The following is a 21,827-nucleotide window of genomic DNA, read 5'->3' as shown; positions in this document are numbered from 1 at the left end:
GCCATGTAATAAAGCTAATGTTTAAGTTCCTTGCTCAGAACATGAGAACATATGAAAGCTGGTGGTTCCTTTTAACATGAGTCTTAAATATTCCCAGGTAAGAAGTTTTAGGTTGTAGTTATTATAGGAATTATAGGACTATTTCTCTCTCTACCATTTGTATTTCATATACCTTTGACTATTGGATGTTCTTATAGGCACTTTATTATTGCCAGTGTAACAGTATAGCTTCCATCCCTCTCCTCGCCACTACCTGGGTTTGAACCAGGAACACATCAACAACAGCCACCATCGAAGCAGTGTTATCCGTGCAGAGCAAGGGGAATAACTACTCCAAGTCAGAGCGAGTTACGTTTGAAACACTTAGCGTTAACCCACTGTTCCTAGGCCGTCATTGAAAATAAGAATGTGTTCTTAACTGACTTGCCTAGTTAAATAAAGGTGTGTAAAATCGGTGTCCAAAAATACCGATTTCCGATTGTTACGAAAACTTGAAATCGGCCCCAATTAATCGGCCATTCCGATTAATCGGTCGACCTCTAGTTGACATCACACATAACAGGTGCGTTAGTGGTGGGCTGGGGCGACTTTAAAGTGGATTCATCCTAAGGGCTCTCTATGTCCACAGGGACAAGCCGCATTGGCTCACAGAATGCTCTAAGGTTAGTGCACTGTTTTCCCACTGCTATTGCCTTGTCTGGAAGTGACTGCTATTTCAAATCCAAGTTTATTGGTTGTGTACACAGATTTGTGCATATTATCGCAGGTGCAGTGAAATGCTTTCTAGGGCAAATACGCTGTGCTCCAGTGTGCACTGGAATGCTGAAGCAAGCAAATTGATTTGTCTTTGTGAGACAGAAGGCCACATCAAGCCGTTTGGATCTGAATTCCTCCTCGCTCTTGGCTTCGAGTTAGTTAACCCCTACACATGCACATCCTACACATATCTAAATGATTCTAAGCCATCCACATCTCCTTACCTCCATTTTATTATCTTATCTGTCTGGCTCCATGATTAGGGCCTAGACCCATTAGTTTGACTTAATTAGCCTCAATTGCATTGTCTTCGTCTTGTACGTAGATAAGTCTGACTAACAGTAAGACAATATGTTTTGGTCATGGGTTCTGCTTGTCCTCAGTTTTTGGGGGGAATAGCAGATTTAGAAAAATGCTGAGTAGAGCATGTGTTAAAGCTTTTATACCAGTGGAAACTCGTTTTCTCTCTCTATATATAAAATAGGTGTGTGTTTTTATTTAATTTACTTATACACACACACAACTATATACATACATACGTACAGTGCATTCAGAAAGTATTCATACCCCTTGACTTTTTCAAAAAAATTATTACGTTACAGCCTTATTCTAAAATGGATTAAATAAACAACTGTCCTCATCAATCTATACACAATACCCCTAATGCCGAAGAGAACAGGTTTGTAGTATTAAGACCCTTTGTTAGAAGACTAGAAAAACTAGAAATTGAGCTCCAGGGCCTCCTGTTACCATTGCTTTTATTTTATCTATATTTAACTAGGCAAGTCAGTTAAGAACAAATTCTAATTTTCAGTGATGGCCTAGGAACAGTGGGTTAACTGCCGTGTTCAGGGGCAGAACGACAGATTTTTACCTTGTCAGCTCGGTGATTCGATCTTGCAACCTTAAGGTTACTAGTCCAACGCGCAACAACTCGGCTACCTGCCGCCCCATTGTTCATCCTTGATGTTTCTTAAACTTGATTAGTCCATCTGTGGTAAAATCAATAGATTGGACATGATTTGAAAGACACATACCTGTCTATACAAGGTTCCATATTTGACAGTGCATGTCAGAGCAAAAACCAAGCCATGAGGTCGAAGGAATTGTCCGTATAGCTCTGAAACAGGATTGTATATAGGCACCGATCTGGGGAAGAAGATTACCAAAAAATGTCTGCAGCATTGAGATTCCCAGGAACACATGGGAAGAAGTTTGGAACCACAAAGATTCTTCCTATAGCTGAGCAATCAAGGGAGTCTTGGTCAGGAAGGTGACCAAGAAACCGATGGTCATTCAGACAGCGCTCCAAAGTAGAGGTCGACCGATTAATCGTAATGGAATTTTTGGGTGCCGATTAAAATAAAAAATACATTAATAATAATAATAATAATAAAACATAAAAAATATATATGTTTTTATGTACCTTTTATTTAACTAGGCAAGTCAGTTAAGAACACATTCTTATTTTCGTCCTTGGAACGGTGGGTTGACTGCCTCGTTCAGGGGCAAAACGACAGATTTTCACCTTGTCAGCTCTGGGGGCCAATCTTGCAACCTTACAGTTAACTAGTCCAACGCAATAATGACCCGCCTCCCTCTCGTTGCACTCCACAAGGAGACTGACTGAATGCAGTAAACCAAGGTAAGTTGCTAGCTAGCATTTAAACTTATCTTATAAAAAACAATCAATCATAATCACTAGTTAACTACACATGGTTGATGATCTTACTAGATATGATCTAACGTGTCCTGCGTTGCATACAGTGGGGCAAAAAAGTATTTAGTCAGCCACCAATTGTGCAAGTTCTCCCACTTAAAAAGATGAGAGGTCTGTAATTTTCATCATAGGTACACTTCAACTATGACAGACAAAATGAGAGAAAAAAATCCAGAAAATCACATTGTAGGATTTTTAATAAATTTATTTGCAAATTATGGTGGAAAATAAGTATTTGGTCACCTACAAACAAGCAAGATTTCTGGCTCTCACAGACCTGTAACTTCTTCTTTAAGAGGCTTCTCTGTCCTCCACTCGTTACCTGTATTAATGGCACCTGTTTGAACTTGTTATCAGTATAAAAGACACCTGTCCACAACCTCAAACAGTCACACTCCAAACTCCACTATGGCCAAGACCAAAGAGCTGTCAAAGGACACCAGAAACAAAACACACCGCCCGGGCAACGAAGTAGTGGCTTCGTAAGAAGCATTTCAAGGTCATGGAGTGGCCTAGCCAGTCTCCAGATCTCAACCCCATAGAAAATCTTTATTGACCAAATACTTATTTTCCTCCATAATTTGTAAATAAAATCATTAAAAATCCTACAATGTGATTTTCTGGATTTCTTTCCTAATTTTGTCTGTCATCGTTGAAGTGTACCTATGATGAAAATTACAGGCCTCTCTCATCTTTTTAAGTGGGGGAACTTGCACAATTGGTGGCTGACTAAATACTTTTTTGCCCCATTGTATAATCTGATTGAGCATACAAGTATCTAAGTATCTGACTGAGCGGTGGAAGGCAGAAGCAGGCGCGTAAACATTCATTCAAACAGCACTTTCGTGCGTTTTGCCAGCAGCTCTTCATTGTTTCGTCAAGCATTGCACTGTTTATGACTTCAAGCCTATCAACTTCCGAGATGAGGCTGGTGTAACCGAAGTGAAATGGCTAGCTAGTTAGCGCGCGCTAATAGCGTTTTAAACGTCACTCGCTCTGAGCCTTATAGTAGTTCTTCCTCTTGCTCTGCATGTGTAACGCTGCTTCGATGGTGGCTGTTGTCGTTGTGTTGCTGGTTCGAGCACGGGGAGGAGCGAGGAGAGGAATGGAAGCTCTACTGTTACACTGGCAATATTAAAGTGCCTGTAAGAACATTCAATAGTCAAAGGTTAATGAAATACAAATGGTGTATAGAGAAATAGTCCTATAATTCCTATAATAACTACAACCTAAAACTTCTTACCTGGGAATATTGAAGATTCGTGTTAAAAGGAACCACCAGCTTTCATATGTTCTCATGTTCTGAGCAAGGAACTGAAACGTTAGCTTTCTTACATGGCACATATTGCACTTTTACTTTCTTCTCCAACACTTTGATTTTACATTATTTAAACAAGGCTAAATAGATTTTATTGATGTATTATATTAAGTTAAAATAAGTGTTCATTCAGTATTGTTGCAATTGTCATTATTACAAATATATGTATTTTTTTAATCGGCCGATTTGAATCGGTATCGGCTTTTTTGGTCCTCCAATAATCTGCATCGGTACCGGTGTTGAAAAATCATTAAACATGATTATCATTGTAACGGACCCTGCTCGGCCTCCGACCACAAGGCACTACAAAGGGTAGTGCGAACGGCCCAGTTCATCACTGGGGCTAAGCTGCCTGCCATCCAGGACCTCTACACCAGGCGCTATCAGAGGAAGGCTCTACAAATTGTCAGACCTCAGTCATAGACTGTTTTCTCTGCTACCACATGGCAAGCGGTCCCGGAGCGTCAAGTCTAGGACCATTAGGCTTCTCAATAGCTTTTACCCCCAAGCCATAAGACTCCTGAACAGGTAATCAAATGGCTACCCAGACTATTTGTATTGTGTCCCGCCACTCTCCCCCCCAACCCCTCCTTTATGCTGCTGCTATCTGTTTATCATCTATGCATAGTCACTTTAACTATATCTACAGTTGGAAGTCGTAAGTTTACATACAAATACATTTAAATTCAGGTCTTTACAATTCCTGACATTTAATCCAAGTAAAAATTCCCTGTTTTAGGTCAGTTCGGATCCCCACTTTATTTTAAGAATGTGAAATGTCAGAATAATAGAGTGATTTTATTTCAGCTTTTATTTCTTTCATCACATGGGTCAGAAGTTTACATACACTCAATTAGTATTTGGTAGGATTGCCTTTAAATTGTTTAACTTGGGTTAAATGTGGTTTTTGGTAGCCTTCCACAACCTTCCCACAATAAGTTGGGTGAAATTTGGCCCATTCCTCCTGACAGAGCTGGTGTAACTGAGTCGGGTTTGTTGGCCTCCTTGCTCGCACATGCTTTTTCAGTTCTTCCCACAAATTGTCTACAGGATTGAGGTCATGGCTTTGTGATGGCCACTCCAATACCTTGACTTCGTTGTCATCAAGCCATTTTGCCACAACTTTGAAAGTATGCTTGGGGTCATTGTCCATTTGGAAGACCCATTTGCGACCAAGCTTTAACTTCCTGACTGATGTCTTGAGATGTTGCTTCAATGTTGCTTCCCCCCTGCTGCCACCCCAGTGCTTCCCGGTTGGGATGGTGTTCTTCGGCTTGCCTGCTTCCCCCTTTTTTCTCCAAACATAACAATGGTCATTATGGCCAAACAGTTCTATTTTTGTTTCATCAGATCAGAGGACATTTCTCCAAAAAGTACAATCTTTATCCCTATGTGCATTTGCAAACCGTAGTCTGGCTTTTTTTATGGCGGTTTTGGTGCAGTGGCTTCTTCCTTGCTGAGCGGCCTTTCAGGTTATGTCGATATAGGACTCGTTTTACTGTGGATATAGATACTTTGTACCTGTTTCCTCCAGCATCTTGCTATTATTCTGGGATTGATTTGCACTTTTCGCACCAAAGTACATTAATCTCTGAGACAGAACGTGTCTCCTTTCTGAGCAGTATATATGACAGCTGCGTGGTCCCATGGTGTTTATACCTGCGTACTATTGTTTGTACAGATGAATATGGTACCTTCAGGAGTTTGGACATTACTCCCAAGGATGAACCAGACTTGTGGAGGTCAATTTTTTTTATTTTTATGAGGTCTTGGCTGATTTCTTTTGATTTTCCCAGGATGTCAAGCAAAGAGGCACTGAGTTTGAAGGTAGGCCTTGAAATACATCCACAGGTACACCTCCAATTGACTCAAATGATGTCAATTAGCCCATCAGAAGCTTCTAAAGCCATGACATAATTTTCTATAATTTTCCAATCTGTTTAAAGGCACTGTCAACTTAGCGTATGTAAACTTCTGACCCACAGGAATTGTGATACAGTGAAATAATCTGTCTGTAAACAATTGATGGAAAAATTACTTGTGTCATACACAAAGAAGATGTCCTAACCGACTTGCCAAAACTGTAGTTTGTTAACAAGAAATTTGTGGAGTGGTTGAAAAACAACTTAAGTGTTTGTAAACTTCCGACTTCAACTGTACATGTACGTATTACCTCAATTAGCCTGACTAACCGGTGCCCCCGCATATTCTATACCGGTATACCACTTGTATATAGCCTCGCTACTGTTATTTTCACGTCATTTTACTGTTTCTTTTCCTTTACTTGTTAATGGTTTACTTAATACCTTTAAAAAAAACTTAAGTTGTACTGTTGGTTAGGGCTTGTAAGTAAGCATTTTACTGTAATACCTGTTGTATTCAGTGCACGTGACAAACTATGATTTGATATCTGAATAAAAATAAAAATGCAATAGGCTTTCTTTCCACACTCCACAAGATGAGAGAAACTCCATAAGGTCTTGTGATCTGTAACCGGTTGGCTGTCTGTAGAAAGTATCGAAATTGAGATTAACCTTTTTTTAAATTCACAATGAAGGAATAATTGTTCTCTTCTCCATTGATTTTCCAAACCCAAAACCCCAGTCTGGTCTGTTGAAGCTGCTTGGCAAGGTATATTGAAGTATTGGCCTGTTGGAACTGGGTTTTAAAACTCTGTGGTAATAACAAACCATTAGTGCTAGCAGGCTACAGACACAAATAATTTCAAATGGTCCAATTATTAGCTAACATCAGGAAGTGAAATAACTGCCTCATTTGTGCAAATTGGGGCTCAATTTGGATGTTGTTCTTGCTGTCACATGGTGTCGATCTTCACCGCCACTGTACAACAGATTTTGCACTCCAGAGATTAATGTTTCCTTTTTTAAAACAATATCCCAAATATACAGTAATTTACACACACTTAAAGCGCAACTGAACCGAAAAGCCAAATTCTCAGGCCGTTTTCAACCAATGTGGCATCGATATGAGCCTGAAACATTTGTTATAGTGTCAAAATTTACTACAAAGTGTAAATGGGATAATTTTGGTTAAAAACTCAGTCTCGTCCAAAACTGAGATTTGCGAGATGATTATAAAAAATAGTATGCCAAGGAATAAAAGGTATGCCACAGTTTTCCTTGGGTTAGGTTTGTTTCAATCCTGCCCACAGTTGCCAGCACCCAAGTAATCATCAATTTGGCACAAAGCTGCATGCAACACGATTGTAATGCCGGTGGTACATTAGGTTTGATATTGGATATCCCTCTGGGGCTAGTTATGGACCATCCGTAAATCACTCAATGGACAATATATTACATTTTCAATATTTAAACATTTCAGTGACTTAACCTCAAACCAACTATAAACTATTGAGAGCGTTTAATGAACAAAAGGTGTTCAACATGAAAATATTGTTCCATTTACATTGCATAATTGATTGACAGTCCCTAACTAGCCCCACAGATGGGCTATCCGAAGTCCAACCAATTTTGCCACGGTCCCACAGCAGTGGGATGAAGCTAATTGCGGAAGAAAGATAGGCTACTTCCAGACACATTACTTAGTTAGACTGTTTAAAGTTATCTAGAAGGGTGAGTGACTGTAACTGTGTACTGTTTTGTCAGAGTGAATGTGCAAACGCTTCCCACGTGCGAACACTCAAGAGACACCCACATCAAAGCACACCCCCAAGACCCAAATCTCGTTCTCAGTCGCATATCCTAATGAGGAGGAAGGAAACAGTGGTTACATCAATTAGTTCACCGCCCCTTAGACAAAAATTCAGACTTCAAGAAATAGGCCAATCGAGGAGTTGCTCTGATAGTCTAATTTGTGTAATTGACCTCCCCCTTGCTTGTACAAACAATGGAGGAGAAAAGAGTAAAGGTCCACCCCCCCACATGTCCCATGCCATGTCATACCTGGATATGCCTTTTAAGAAAATCAGGTGATTTTTAAGGGGCTTAACATCAATTTCACATGGCGTGCACTAAACGATGTGTTGAATTTCTTACTTTAAATAGGATTGTTTTAGCCTTTGTACATTTTATAGAAGGGGTGTGTGTGTGTGTGTGTGTGTGTGTGTGTGTGTGTGTGTGTGTGTGTGTGTGTGGTGTGTGTGTGTAAGATTAAAACTAGTTTTCAATGACATAGCGTGGAGAGTCATGGCATGTTTTCAGAGGGAATGTTTCCACATTTTAGGTTGCCACTTGTTTAGAGGGGAAAGAGTCTCCTTTGACTTTCTCACTCTTGGCTGAAATAGTAACTCCTGAATGTAAAAAATCCTAACCTCAATCTCTTTTCTTTTTACTCTAGTCTAGCTGTAGGGTGGTTTGATGGATTGTGAGCAATGCTCAGTATTTTGTTGTTCTTTATTCAGGCAATTACCATCTCATCTCACTGTCAGTCACCACATGACCCTTTCACATGTATGACTCATGTCTCTCACACATTGCAGAGCAACTTGATACAATGTTCAATAACACTACCAGAGATGGTTAGCTTGTGAATGACCATGTTCTGCTGTATCTGTACCAGTGGGCTGGCAAATAGGGTAGATTGCTTGCTGGTTTGTACATTCTGTCCCAGCTGATGAAGTGAAATTATGTTATATTGTTGAAGTGAAAAACAAGTTTACCCAGGAGAAACACTATAGTTGTTTACACAAGACATCTATAATTCATTTGATAGCAGTAGTGCTCCACATAATAGAAAGAATGGCGTAGTGCTGTGATATATATATATATATATATAAGGTTATCCCATGTAGTTAGGACACTCAAAAATTAGGCTGTCCCAAGTCATGGTGTGGTTGATCATTGGAAAAGCAGCATGTGACCTAAATTTATCCCTCTGTTGGGTTGAGATTCTGTGGAGACTTAAAGCAGCTTATCGAGGTAGTCTGGTCTTGCAATCTGTCTATAGACAACCACCACACTTCAGGTCATGTGAGACATGCTGTTAAGGTGTTTTCGGTGCTCCATCCATTCTGAATCTTCAAAAACCCCATTAGGTTTCCCAGAGCCATATATTTAGATTACACATTGTGTATACAGATTATTAAGAACACCTATTCTTTCCATGACAGACTGACCAGGTGAGTCCAGGTGAAAGCTATGATCACTTATTGATGTCACTTGTTAGTGTAGATGAAGGGGAGGAGGGGTTAAAAAATGATTTTAAGCTATAAGACAATTGCGAATTGGTGAATTGGCAAGACAAAATATTTCTGTGCCTTTTTGAACTGGGTATGGTAGAAGGTGCCAGGCGTACTGATTTATATGAAGATCTGCAATGCTGCTGGGTTTTTCACACTCAACAAAGGACATCCAGCCAACTTGACACAACTGTAGGAAGTAATGGCGTCAACATGGGTCAGTATTATTAGAGGTCGACCGATTATGATTTTTCAACACCCTTAACGATACTGATTTAATGGAGGACCAAAAAAAAGCCGATAACGATTCATTGGCCAATTTTTAAAAATAAATAAAATGTATAATAATAATTGAAATGTATTTATTTATTACTTGTATTATTTATTTTTATATATACTTGTAATAATGACAGCTACAACAATACTGAATGAACACTTATTTTAACTTAATATAATACATAAATAAAAAATACATTTAGTCTCAAATAAATAATGAAACATGTTCAATGTGGTTTAAATAATGCAAAAACAGTGATGGAGGAGAAAGTAAAAGTGCAATATGTGCCATGTAAAAAAAAGCCAACGTTTAAGTTCCTTTCTCAGAACATGAGGACATATGAAAGCTGATGGTTCCTTTTTTAACCTCTTGGATCTACCCGTCTCTGATTCGGGAGAATTGTCATCAACTGACACTAATTAGCATAATGCAACGGACATAAATATTACTAGAAAATATTCATATTCATGAAATCACAAGTGAAATATATTGAAACACAGCTTAGCCTTTTGTTAATCACCCTGTCATCTCCACTGTCCCAGAGTGCAACGGCGGCGAGCTTTTCACCACTCCAGCTGACACTTGGCATTGCTCATGGTGATCTTCCATTTCACGAAGCTCCCGAAGAGCAGTTTTTGTGCTGACATTGCTTCCAGAGGCAGTTTGGAACTCAGTAGTGAGTGTTGCAACTGAGGGCAGATGTTTGTTAAACGCTACGGGCTTCAGCGGTCCTGTTCTGTGAGCTTGTGTGGCCTACCACTTTGTGGCTGAGCCATTGTTGCTCCTAGACATTTCCACTTCACAATAACAGCAGAACAGCTATAGCAGGGCAGAAATTGGATAAACTGACTTGTTGGAATGATGGCATCCTATGACGGTGCCACATTGAAAGTCACTGAGCTCTTCAGCATGGCCTGATCTACTGTCAATGTTTGTCTATGGTGATTGCATGGCCATGTGCTCAATATTATACACCTGTCAGCAACGGGTGTGGCTGAAATAGCCGAATCCACTCATTTGAAGTGGTGTCCACATACTTCTGGTCATGTAGTGTACCTCCGGATTACATAAAAGACATGTAGGCTGCAACTTTGGAATAACTTGAATAATTAAGTACAACTAAGTAGCCATGATGATATGACAGGATAGACTAAGTAATGTGTTAAATTATATCATGTCACTTAGTAAAAATAATATTTTACAATCATGTAATCCATATACGGTGGGGCAAAACAGTATTTAGTCAGCCACCAATTGTGCAAGTTCTCCCACTTAAAAAGATGAGGCCTGTAATTTTCATCATAGGTACACTTCAACTATGATGGAAAAAATGAGGGAAAAAATCCAGAAAATCACATTGTAGGTTTTTTAATGGTCAATAACAAAAGTTTATCTCAATACTTTGTTATATATCCTTTGTTGGCAATGACAGAGGTCAAATGTTTTCTGTAAGTCATCACAATGTTTTCACACACTATTGCTGGTATTTTGGCCCATTCCTCCATGCAGATCTCCTCTAGAGCAGTGATGTTTTGGTGCTGTTGCTGGGCAACATGGTCTCTCAACTCCCGTCAAAGATTTTCTATGGGGTTGAGCTTTGGAGACTGGCTAGGCCACTCCAGGACCTTGAAATGCTTCTTACGAAGCCAGTACTTCGTTGCCCGGGCGGTGTGTTTGGGATCATTGTCATGCTGAAAGACCCAGCCAGGTTTCATCTTCAATGCCCTTGCTGATGATATTACTAGTATATCTAGCGTGTCTTTCGTTACATATAATCGAAGCGGACTGTCGTTGCTCCAATGTGTACCTAACCATAAACATCAATGCCTTTTTTAAAATCAATACACAGAAGTACATATTTTTAAACCTGCATATTTTGCTAAAAGGTTAGCAGGCAATAATAACCAGGTGAAATTGTCACTTCTCCGGCGTTCGTTGCACGCAGAGTCAGGGTATATGCAACAGTTTGGACCGCCTGGCTCATTGCAAACTAATTTTCCAGAATTTTATGTAATTATGACATAACATTGAAGGTTGTGCAATGTAACAGCAATATTTAGACTTGATTTATTTAGATAATATACGGAACGGTTTGTTTTCGAAATGATAGTTTCCAGATTTGACCATATTAATGACCAAAGGCTCGTATTTCTGTGTGTTATTATGTTATAATTAAGTCTATAATTGAGCAGTAATAATAGAGCAGTCTGACTGAGCAATGGTAGGCACCAGCATGCTCGTAAGTATTCATTCAAACAGCACTTTTGTGCGTCTTGCCAGCAGCTCTGTTTATGACTTCAAGCCTATCAACTCCCGAGATTAGGCTGGTGTAACCGATGTGAAATGGCAAACATCACTCGCTCTGAGACTTGGAGTAGTTGTTCCCCTTGCTCTGCATGGGTAACGCTGCTTCGAGGGTGGCTGTTGTCGATGTGTTCCTGGTTCGAGCCTAGGTAGGGGCGAGGAGAGGGATGGAAGCTATACTGTTACACTGGCAATACTAAAGTGCCTATAAGAACATCCAATATTCGAAGGTATATGAAATGCAAATGGTATAGAGAGAAATAGTCCTATAATTCCTATAATAACTACAACCTAAAACTTCTTACCTGGGAATAATGAAGATTCATGTTAAAAGGAACCACCAGCTTTCATATGTTCTCATTGTAACAACGTTCGTCTGTTGTATGAAGAGAGTCAGACCGAAATGCAGCGTGTAGGTTACTCATGACTTTAATGAAAATAATCGCGGTACATGAAAACAACAAACGAAACGTGAAACCTATTACAGCCGATCTGGTGACTACAACACTAAGACAGGAACAAACACCCACCAAATACAACGCGAAAGTCAGGCTGTCTAAATACGGTTCTCAATCAGAGACAACGACAAGCACCTGACTCTGATTGAGAATCGCCCCAGGCAGCCAAGCTTAACTAGACACCCCCCTAATCATACACAATCCCAATTACTACAAACCCCAATACGAAACACAACATATAAACCCATGTCACACCCTGGCTTACCCAAACATATACCAAAAACACAAAATATAATGACCAAGGCGTGACACTCATGTTCTGAGCAAGGAACTTAAACGTTAGCTTTATTACATGGCACATATTGCACTTTTACTTTCTTACATTTACATTTACGTCATTTAGCAGACGCTCTTATCCAGAGCGACTTACAAATTGGTGCATTCACCTTATGACATCCAGTAGAACAGTCACTTTACAATAGTGCATCTAAATCTTAAAGGGGGGGGTGAGAAGGATTACTTATCCTATCCTAGGTATTCCTTAAAGAGGTGGGGTTTCAGGTGTCTCCGGAAGGTGGTGATTGACTCCGCTGTCCTGGCGTCGTGAGGGAGTTTGTTCCACCATTGGGGGGCCAGAGCAGTGAACAGTTTTGACTGGGCTGAGCGGGAACTGTACTTCCTCAGTGGTAGGGAGGCGAGCAGGCCAGAGGTGGATGAACTCAGTGCCCTTGTTTGGGTGTAGGGCCTGATCAGAGCCTGGAGGTACTGAGGTGCCGTTCCCCTCACAGCTCCGTAGGCAAGCACCAAGGTCTTGTAGCGGATGCGAGCTTCAACTGGAAGTCAGTGGAGAGAGCGGAGGAGCATGTTCAACCAACTTGAACATGTTTCATTGTTTCAATATTTATTTGAGGCTAAATTGATTTTATTGATGTATTATATTAAGTTAAAATAAGTGTTCATTCAGTATTGTTGTAATTGTCATTATTACCCCCCAAACAAAATTGTCCGATTTAATCGGTATAATTTTTTTTGTCCTCCAGTAATCGGTATCGGCGTTGAAAAATCATAATCGGTCGACCTCTAGTTGTTTCCCATTCCACAATTTACTAAACACAACCAAATGTTTGCACAGGAGAAAATGTAAAATCGCTCTGGATAAGAGCGTCTGCTAAATGACTTAAATGTAATGTAAATGTAAAAATTGTGTTAAATTTTAGATGGCTAATGGGATTTGCCAGTCTTGGCCACATGCAAAATGTAGGTAGGTAGATGTAACGTCCAGGCTTTCATGGTCCTCTAGACACAGTTTCACGAGGTATAGATAAACTGCTACTTTGAACTACCTTGAAAAGAAGCATAGTATTTGGTTTGTTTATCTTTTATGGGCAACCTATGATTTGGTTCTTTGATTAAGTTGTTACTATAAGCAGAATGTAACCATAAGACTGGCTCAAGGGGTCATTCTGAGGTCAGTACACTTGAACTTTAGTTCAACATAAAATTGTATTTGTCAAATGTGCGGAATACAACCTTAGTGAAATGCTTACTTACAAGCCCTTAAACAGACAATGCAGTTTTGAAAAAATAGATAAGATTAAAAAAAACATTGATTTTTTTATTTATTTAAGAGCAGCAGTAAAGTAAGAGTAGCGAGGCTATATACAAGGGGTACCTTGTATATTGTTTTGAGTTCCTTATTTTGCCGTCTTCCTGTCAGATCAATTAATCTATTACCACTCTCAGGATCCCAACAGACAACACATGCCTGGTCAGCTTACCGCATTTCTTATCATGCCCCCCATGTTGACATCACCAACACCTAGCTAGTCAATCTTCTGATTCAGGAGTGGCTCCATATTTACTTTGAGAGTGCGATTCCACTATCCCTTGCTCGCATCAACACATGTTTGTAATCCAGCCCAAATGTGTCAATCACTGCAGCTTTTTCTGCAGCCGCCAGCTAAAAGTGAATCCTGTCTGCAGCTGGGGCCATGTCCCGAGCCAACAGACGAGAGCACAAAGCTCTAATGAGCCAGACTGCTGGTCCACACAGTTTCTGCTGGGACTCAAGCTGCAGGAGTCATTGGCCCGATGACAATGCTGTCAAACCTCATCCACTTAGTGTGGCTGAGTCAATGTTTCCCCTACCATTACTTGGCATAAGCGGGCAATGAGCGGTGCACCCCCACCTGGCTTTGGTGCTCTTTGCTGAAGAATTTGACTTCAACTGGAAGAAACTGTGTCAGCACCTCTAGATTTTCTGCAAGTGCCTTTGCGCAATTGTGTATGTATGCATTGATATCTTTCAGAAAAATACATGAATTGTGTAGCCAAGCTTGAGCAGGCTTTGTTTACGGGGCCATGATGGAGGTGTAGGTGGGTGGTAGAAACTCCCAGGAGGCAAGGTGCAGTCTAAAACAAAGACTTTAACTTGTAACTGAGTGAACGTTTTAATTTAAGGTACATTGTTGGAGCCCAATGTGCTCTTGCTCTCTTAATTCAAAGGGCTTTATTGGCATGCGAAACAACATGTTTACATTTCCAAAGCAAGTTGAATTGTTAATAAATAAAAGTGGCATAAACAATCAGAAATTATCAGTAAATATTAAATTTGCAAAAGTTTCAAAAGAACTGAGACATTTTAAATGTTATTACTGGTTATGTACGGTCTTGTAACAATGTGCAAACAGTTGAAGTATGAAAGGGGAAATAAATATAGTTTGTATTTACAATGGTGTTTACTTCACTGGTTACCCTTTTCTTGTGGCAACAGGTGACACATCTTGCTACTGTGGTTTTTTACCTAAGAGATGTGGGAGTATATCAAAATTGGATTTGTTTTTAAATTCTTTGTGGGTCTGTGTAGTCTGAGGGATAGCTCTGTGTCTCGGTCTCTCTCAGTATCTCTGCCCAGCTGAAGGTGTTTAGAGAATCCTGTGCTTGAAGGCTGGCTGATTACTGGAATGTCTTCAAGTGTGCCAGTTCAGGACTAGATGATTGGGAGAACGACCCACAGTAGTCCTATAGTTTCAAGTATCGGGTCAGGCCGCTCTACTTTTAATTTGCCCTAAGGCTCTTACCTCTGTCCCTGAATCAGGTGCTTCAAAACCTTGTATGTTTTTCTTATGAAAATGCATGGGAGCTAATTTTGTCTCTTTCTCTCTTCTATAGTTAATAAGCACAAGCCATGGATCGAGACGACGTATCATGGCATCGTAACAGAAAATGACGACAAAGTACTTCTGGACCCTCCACTTATCGCCCTGGACAAAGACGCCCCACTGCGCTACGCAGGTGAGAGAGGAGCTTTTTCTTCTACACTAACCTGATAGGTCATTTTCTTTAAACCCCTCGATTTATGGATTCTGTTTTTTCTCTCCTTTCATTTACCATAAGGCGATGAGAAAAAATATAACCATTACAGATTCATTAGATTGAATCAATTTCCAAAATTCCAGGTGTACAATGCTGCACGTCAGTGGTTTGACAGCGAGCAGTCACAAAGATGTTATAATTTATTGTTTTTCATTGGTTACTCATGCTGCTTTGCTCTTCAGAGACTTTTCAGTAGCGAATTGGGGATGCAGTAGCTACACATAATACAATGTTATAGCATTCATAGGGAATCTATTTACTTGATGTCTCTATATGATCTTAAACCCACTTTGACCTCTGTAGTATGTGAAGAAGCATCAAGTTAATCTCTTTAATTTACGGCCAAGCTATGTCACTCCTTCTGCAATGTCCAGTCACACACTCTACGTTAATATTCGTTAAGTGCACCACCCAGTTTATGTTCCAAATCTGCCAGGGAAGATATTGCATATTAGATTTGTTTTTACCACACAGTGGTCCGCAGCTGGTCCCCATATCCACCCTAAGGATCCTTTCATATCCAGATCAATCAGAAGTTTCCCTTTTAATGTTCATCTCCGAGGAGAGGCACAATTAAACTGATATGTGCCAAGGCAGCATTAGGGCACTTTTTTTTTTAATCATACAAGAGATTGACTTTGGCTGAGGTTCAAAGCACCGCGGTATTGGGAATGGCTTTTTTCCCCTCCATCCCATTCATTCTGTGATCTTCAGTACTCCCTACACAACTCTCCCATGTCTTTTGTTGTGCCCTTGCCCCTTTTATTTTATATCACACATTAAGTGAATTTACTGTACATATTATGTTCCTGTTATATTCTAGACTAGAACCTGACTACAATGAAATGATCCGTCTACTCCAGATTGATAATGTATTTGATTTGAACGACAGGGTGCATAACCCAGCCCAATAGAGAACTCAACGTGAAGAGGAATCAAAATGCCCATTCATTGCACAACGAAGGGTTCCTCTTACAGTAGTAAATTGGAGTTCAATGGAGCGCTCCACGCTGCCCTTCTTTGTACACCACTCACCCCTTTGATGAGGAGGGCAGGGAAAGTGGACAGTGTGTCCCAACAAAGTACAAACAAGGTTCACTGCAGTTCCACTGTACTCGATGGGATGAGCAGGGATGCTGAATCCATGGCTTGAATGTCTGTGTGAGAATGGTGTGTTGGTGTGTGCCATACATCATTGGTGTATTGGAGGACCAAAAAAGGCCGATACTGATTAATCGGCCGATTAAAAAAAATAATAAGAATAATATTAATTAAAAAAATAATAATAATGATTTAGATTTTATTATTTAAAAAAAATATATATATTTTTTAATGATAATAATGACAATTACAACAATACTGAATTAACACTTTTATTTTAACTTAATATAATACATTCATAAAATCAATTTAGCCTCAAATAAATAATGAAACATGTTCAATTTGGTTGAAATAATGCAAAAACAAAGTGTTGGAGAAGAAAGTAAAAGTGCAATATGTGCCATGTAATAAAGCTAACGTTTAAGTTCCTTGCTCAGAACATGAGAACATATGAAAGCTGGTGGTTCCTTTTAACATGAATCTTCAATATTCCCAGGTAAGTAGTTTTAGGTTGTAGTTATTATAGGAATTATAGGACTATTTCTCTCTATACCATTTGAATTTCATATACCTTTTGAATATTGGATGTTCTTATAGGCACTTTAGTATTGCCAGTGTAACAGTGTAGCTTCCAGGAACACATCGACAACAGCCACCCTCGAAGCATCGTTACCCATCTCCCCACAAAAGCCGCAGCCCTTGCAGAGCAAGGGGAACAACTAGTCCAAGTCTCAGTGCGAGTGACGTTTGAAACACTATTAGTGTGCACCCCGCTAACTAGCTAGCCATTTCACATCGGTTACGCCAGCCTAATCTCATTTGATAGGCTTGATGTCATAAACAGCGCAATGCTTGAAGCATTGCGAAGAGCTGCTGGCAAACGCACAAAAGTGCTGTTTGAATGAATGCTTACGGGCCTGCTGCTGCCTACCACCACTCAGACTGCTCTATCAAATAATAGACTTAATTATAACATAATAACACACAGAAATACGAGCCTTAGGTCATTAATATGGTCAAATCCTGAAACTATAATTTTGAAAATAAAACGTTTATTCTTTCAATGAAATAAGGAACCGTTACGTATTTTATCTAACGGGTGGCATCCCTAAGCCTAAATATTCCTTTTACATTGCACAACCTTCAATGTTATGTCATGATTACGTAAAATTGTGGCAAATTAGTTCGCAACGAGCCAGGCGGTCCAAACTGTTGCATATACCCTGACTCTGTGTGCAATGAACGCAAGAGAAGTGACACAATTTCCCTAGTTTAATATTGCCTGCTAACATGGATTTCTTTTAACAAAATATGCAGGTTTAAAGAAATATACTTCTGTGTATTGATTTTAAGAAGGGGATTGATGTTCATGGTTAGGTAAATCATCCCCCGTTTAGCGACGTTGGCTGTCTTTGTTAGGAAGAAATAGTCTTCAGAGTTCGCAACGAGCCAGGCGGCCCAAACTGCTGCATATACCCTGACTCTGTTGCACAGAATGACAGAATTTCCCTAGTTAAAAGAAATTCATGTTAGCAGGCAATATTAACTAAATATGCAGGTTTAAAAATATATACTTGTGTATTGATTTTAAGAAAGGCGTTGATGTTTATGGCTAGGTACACATTGGTCCAACGACTGATTTTTTTTCTCACAAATAAGCTTGTTAAATCACCCATTTGGTGAAGTAGGCTATGATTCAATGATAAATTAACAGGCACAGGATCGATTATATGCAACGCAGGACAAGCTTGATAAACTAGTAATGTCATCAACCATGTGTAGTTAACTAGTGATTATGTTAAGATTGATTGTTTTTATAAGATATGTTTAATGCTAGCAAGAACCTTACCTTGCAATGTAATCGGCCATGATCGCTGTCCAAAAATGCAGATTACCGATTGTTATGAAAACTTGAAATCGGCCATTCCGATTAATCAGTCTACCTCTAGTGTGCATGCATCGTCATGGCTGTGTCAGTCTGTCCATATGTGTACGTGTGGGTGTGTTCACTGGTGCAGCGATGGTAGGTTTTTAAGCTGCGGGAAGCTTGAAAATGAGCACAGCAGCCATAGAAATAGCCAAGCCCGGAACTACAATACAGGGACACAGTCAAGGACTCCTGTAGCATTTGGCCACAACAACATTTGGGTTACTTATTTCCTAATGTGACTCTGAGTAGTAGGGACATCTGTACTGGACATTGGAGTATGATGCAGTATGGACATTTTGCCTTAACATGAGAGCAATTCCTAATTCCTAATTTTATTCCAAGACAATGACCGTTGAATTGATCTGGCTTGTTTGTCTGTTTAGTGTACCATTGATACCATTTACCAATATCCCCCTGTTATTTTGTATGATTTATCTTCCTTGAAATGTGATTAGTCTTGACAGGAACTCCTGCTACTGAAGGTGGTGATGAGCTAGCCTAGCTCTCTAAAATCTGTGTTTACATCAGGAAAGGGGGCTGTAGTATAACAAACAGGAGTGCAGTCAGAACAGCTGCTGTAAGAGCCTCTAAGTCAAAGATATTTGTGAAACATCCTTTGACTCCTCCATTGTGAATTTCATATTCTCACATATCCCTAAAACATTGAATTTGGGTTACCACAGAACCAATTAAGTCACCTTTTGATCTGCTAAACATCCTTTTACTACCCCATTGTGGAGTTCACATTGTCACGTAGCCCTCAGTTCAGGTGTCGGCCTATTCTTACGTCATCCGCCATTGACCGGCAATACAAAGGGCATCAAGGAGCCTAGAATCAATACACATTGAGCTGGGATGATGTCTTGTAGAAAATGTCGGGGGCTTGTAGCCAGAGCAGAGGGCCAAGGCACACAGGGTAGGCTGTGGGTAGAATTTCCCGAGTCTCAGCTATGTTGTCATTCGGGCTGGGGAGAGCATGGGGTGGGGGGAGGCCCAAAGCTTCCACCGCATGGTTGGTCCTGAACAGAAGCCCCTAATGGGAAATCCATTTCTAATTGTCTAGGTAAAAATTAGACGGACAGCTCACCCCACGAGAGGCCAGGGACACGGGTCGTAAACAATCAACCAAGCAGAACCGGCCTAATGTTAGCTGACCCAGGAGTAAGCTGTGAAGTTGTATCTCAACACTCAGTTTGTAATACTGTATGTTAGCTTTTGGTTTAGTAGCACTTTTTCTGTGAGTACAGTCTAATTCCAAGTAGTAAGTAGTAAGGTAACAACTTCCTAACAGGTCTGCTGAGATGAATGCTGCATTGTTATTACTGTGTCCAAACCTTCTGATGTAGGCTAGTAAGCTACAGTATCATCCTAAATTATTTTGTTTTCTATGTCATTCATCAGGAACTAGCATTGTGCGGTATCCACATTTTCATATTGTTTCTGTACCATACCGGGTATACGGTATTACCACGTGCACACAAGGGGTGCTACTTAGATTAGATTTTTTAAATCTATTTAGCTATCTCTATCTATAATATAATTGTTTTTGATGAACAAAAAATGTAGGCAACAGGAGGGGATTGAATGTCTGCTATAACCAAGAAGCTTGATCTTGGCATCTAGCCACTTACTGTTGACTAACCCCATTCTGTACAAATGTGTGCAACCGCAGCATTCAAACGACTGTAGGGACTGTGTTGGCATCAAAATCTGGGGTGTGAACTACGTTTCTATTCAAGCGTTGATTGACATGGAAATGGCCCGATAGTATTGGAGAAAAGTTTCAAAAATGGACCCCTCTGACGCTGTACTCTAAATTGTGTCGTAACGTGCATAATGCAACTCATTCTGTGTCGTACAGCCTGTCTCCACCAGGTGTAATTCTCCTCTCGCAGATTTAAAAACAAGAAAGTGATAGGGATATGGTAAGGGGGATACCTAGTCAATTGTACAACTGAATGCATTCATTTGTTGTATCATCATTGCAAGCCATCATGACTCTCAAAAGCCACGATAGCCGCTGTTTACTTCTAAAGATAACTTTCGCGCCGCCCTAAAAACCTGATTCAAATTCGACACAAACCTTCAAATGGGTATGTAATGACACATTATAAAAGTTCTTTATAGTGTTTTATTTACATTTTAGAGGTGATAAGTTGGACAGATGGGGTGAAAAAAGCAGTTTGCCCACACGGCTTATCTCTTCCGTTCCCCCATTTCTAAAAAGACCCTATGGAGCTCATTGCCTTCTTCAGTCATGCAGAGACGGGCAGCATGAAGGTCTCGTCATTGATTTTGCTGGAAGGGGGGAGAAATTGTGCTTTACAATGGTATTCATATTACAGTTGACCTTTAAGTATTATGTTTTTTGGGCCATAAAATAAGGTCAATTGTACGTTACAGCGTGATGTACAAAAGTCTGTTAGCTAACTATAGCTAGCAAGTTAGCAAACCGAATGCATAGCTGGAGCCCTAAACTGAATATAATTTGACTGATTGTAGATTCCTTAGTTAAACATAACTTATAAGCAGTGGCGTAGCAATCACCCAAAGTACAAAATGTGCATTTTTCTTTTTTACGGTATTGAAAATCATGCCCTCGATATTTCGAAAAACCTCAAACAGTATAAACTGTATATCGCCCAAGCCTACCAAGAAATGCAGAAATATTTTGCTGGTTATCGTTGTCTCTTAGCATGTCATGTGCTAAATGGTAAATCTTTGGGCAGTAGAAGCTTATACTGTCATGTTTCTTTGTAACCTCTTCTTACTTTTCCCATAAGAAAGGGGGCTTTCTGTGTATTGATTTGCACATCAAATTTGAATCCAAACTCTCAATGTGAATGTGTATCCATATATGGCAAAAGTATGTACAGTTGAAGTCAGAAGTTTACAAGTTGGAGTCATTAAAACCACTCCACAAATGTCTTGTTAACAAACTATAGTTTTGGCAAGTCTGTTTGGACATCTACTTTGAGCATGACACAAGTAATCTTTCCAACAATTGTTTGCAGACAGATTTTTTCACTTAAAATTCACTGTATCATAATTCCAGTGGGTCAAGTTTACATACACAAAGTTAACAGTGCCTTTAAACAGCTTGGAAAATTCCAGAAAATTATGTCATGGCTTTAGAAGCTTCTGATAGGCTAATTGACATCATTTGAGTCAATTGGAGGTGTAGCTGTGGATGTATTTCAAGGCCTACCTTCAAACGCAGTGCCTCTGTTTGACATCATGGGAAAATCAAAAGAAATCAGCCAAGATCTCAGAAAAAAATTGTAGACCTCCACAAGTCTGGTTCATCCTTGGGAGCAATTTCCAAATGCCTGAAGCTACCACGTTCATCTGTACAAACAATAGTATGCAGGTATAAATACCATGGGACCACGCAGCCGTCATACCGCTCAGGAAGGAGACGTGTTCTGTC

The 21,827-nt window shown here is 39.9% G+C and overlaps 1 protein-coding gene across 5 annotated transcripts in view; it reads left to right on the top strand.

The window, feature by feature from the left end:
• clstn1 (calsyntenin 1) overlaps nucleotides 1–21,827 on the top strand; it is a 71,692-nt gene that overhangs the window by 14,867 nt on the left and 34,998 nt on the right. For all 5 annotated transcript variants that reach the window (XM_046343865.1, XM_046343869.1, XM_046343866.1 and 2 more), the window contains exon 2: nucleotides 15,163–15,285. In XM_046343865.1, the coding sequence (XP_046199821.1) occupies nucleotides 15,163–15,285 (123 nt within the window). The remainder of the gene's footprint in view (nucleotides 1–15,162; nucleotides 15,286–21,827) is intronic.

Source organism: Oncorhynchus gorbuscha, linkage group LG03, assembly GCF_021184085.1.
Source record: "Oncorhynchus gorbuscha isolate QuinsamMale2020 ecotype Even-year linkage group LG03, OgorEven_v1.0, whole genome shotgun sequence".
Taxonomy (NCBI): domain Eukaryota; kingdom Metazoa; phylum Chordata; class Actinopteri; order Salmoniformes; family Salmonidae; genus Oncorhynchus; species Oncorhynchus gorbuscha.
The sequence above is the reverse complement of the archived record's forward strand: the minus strand, read 5'-3'. Positions and strand labels throughout refer to the sequence as shown.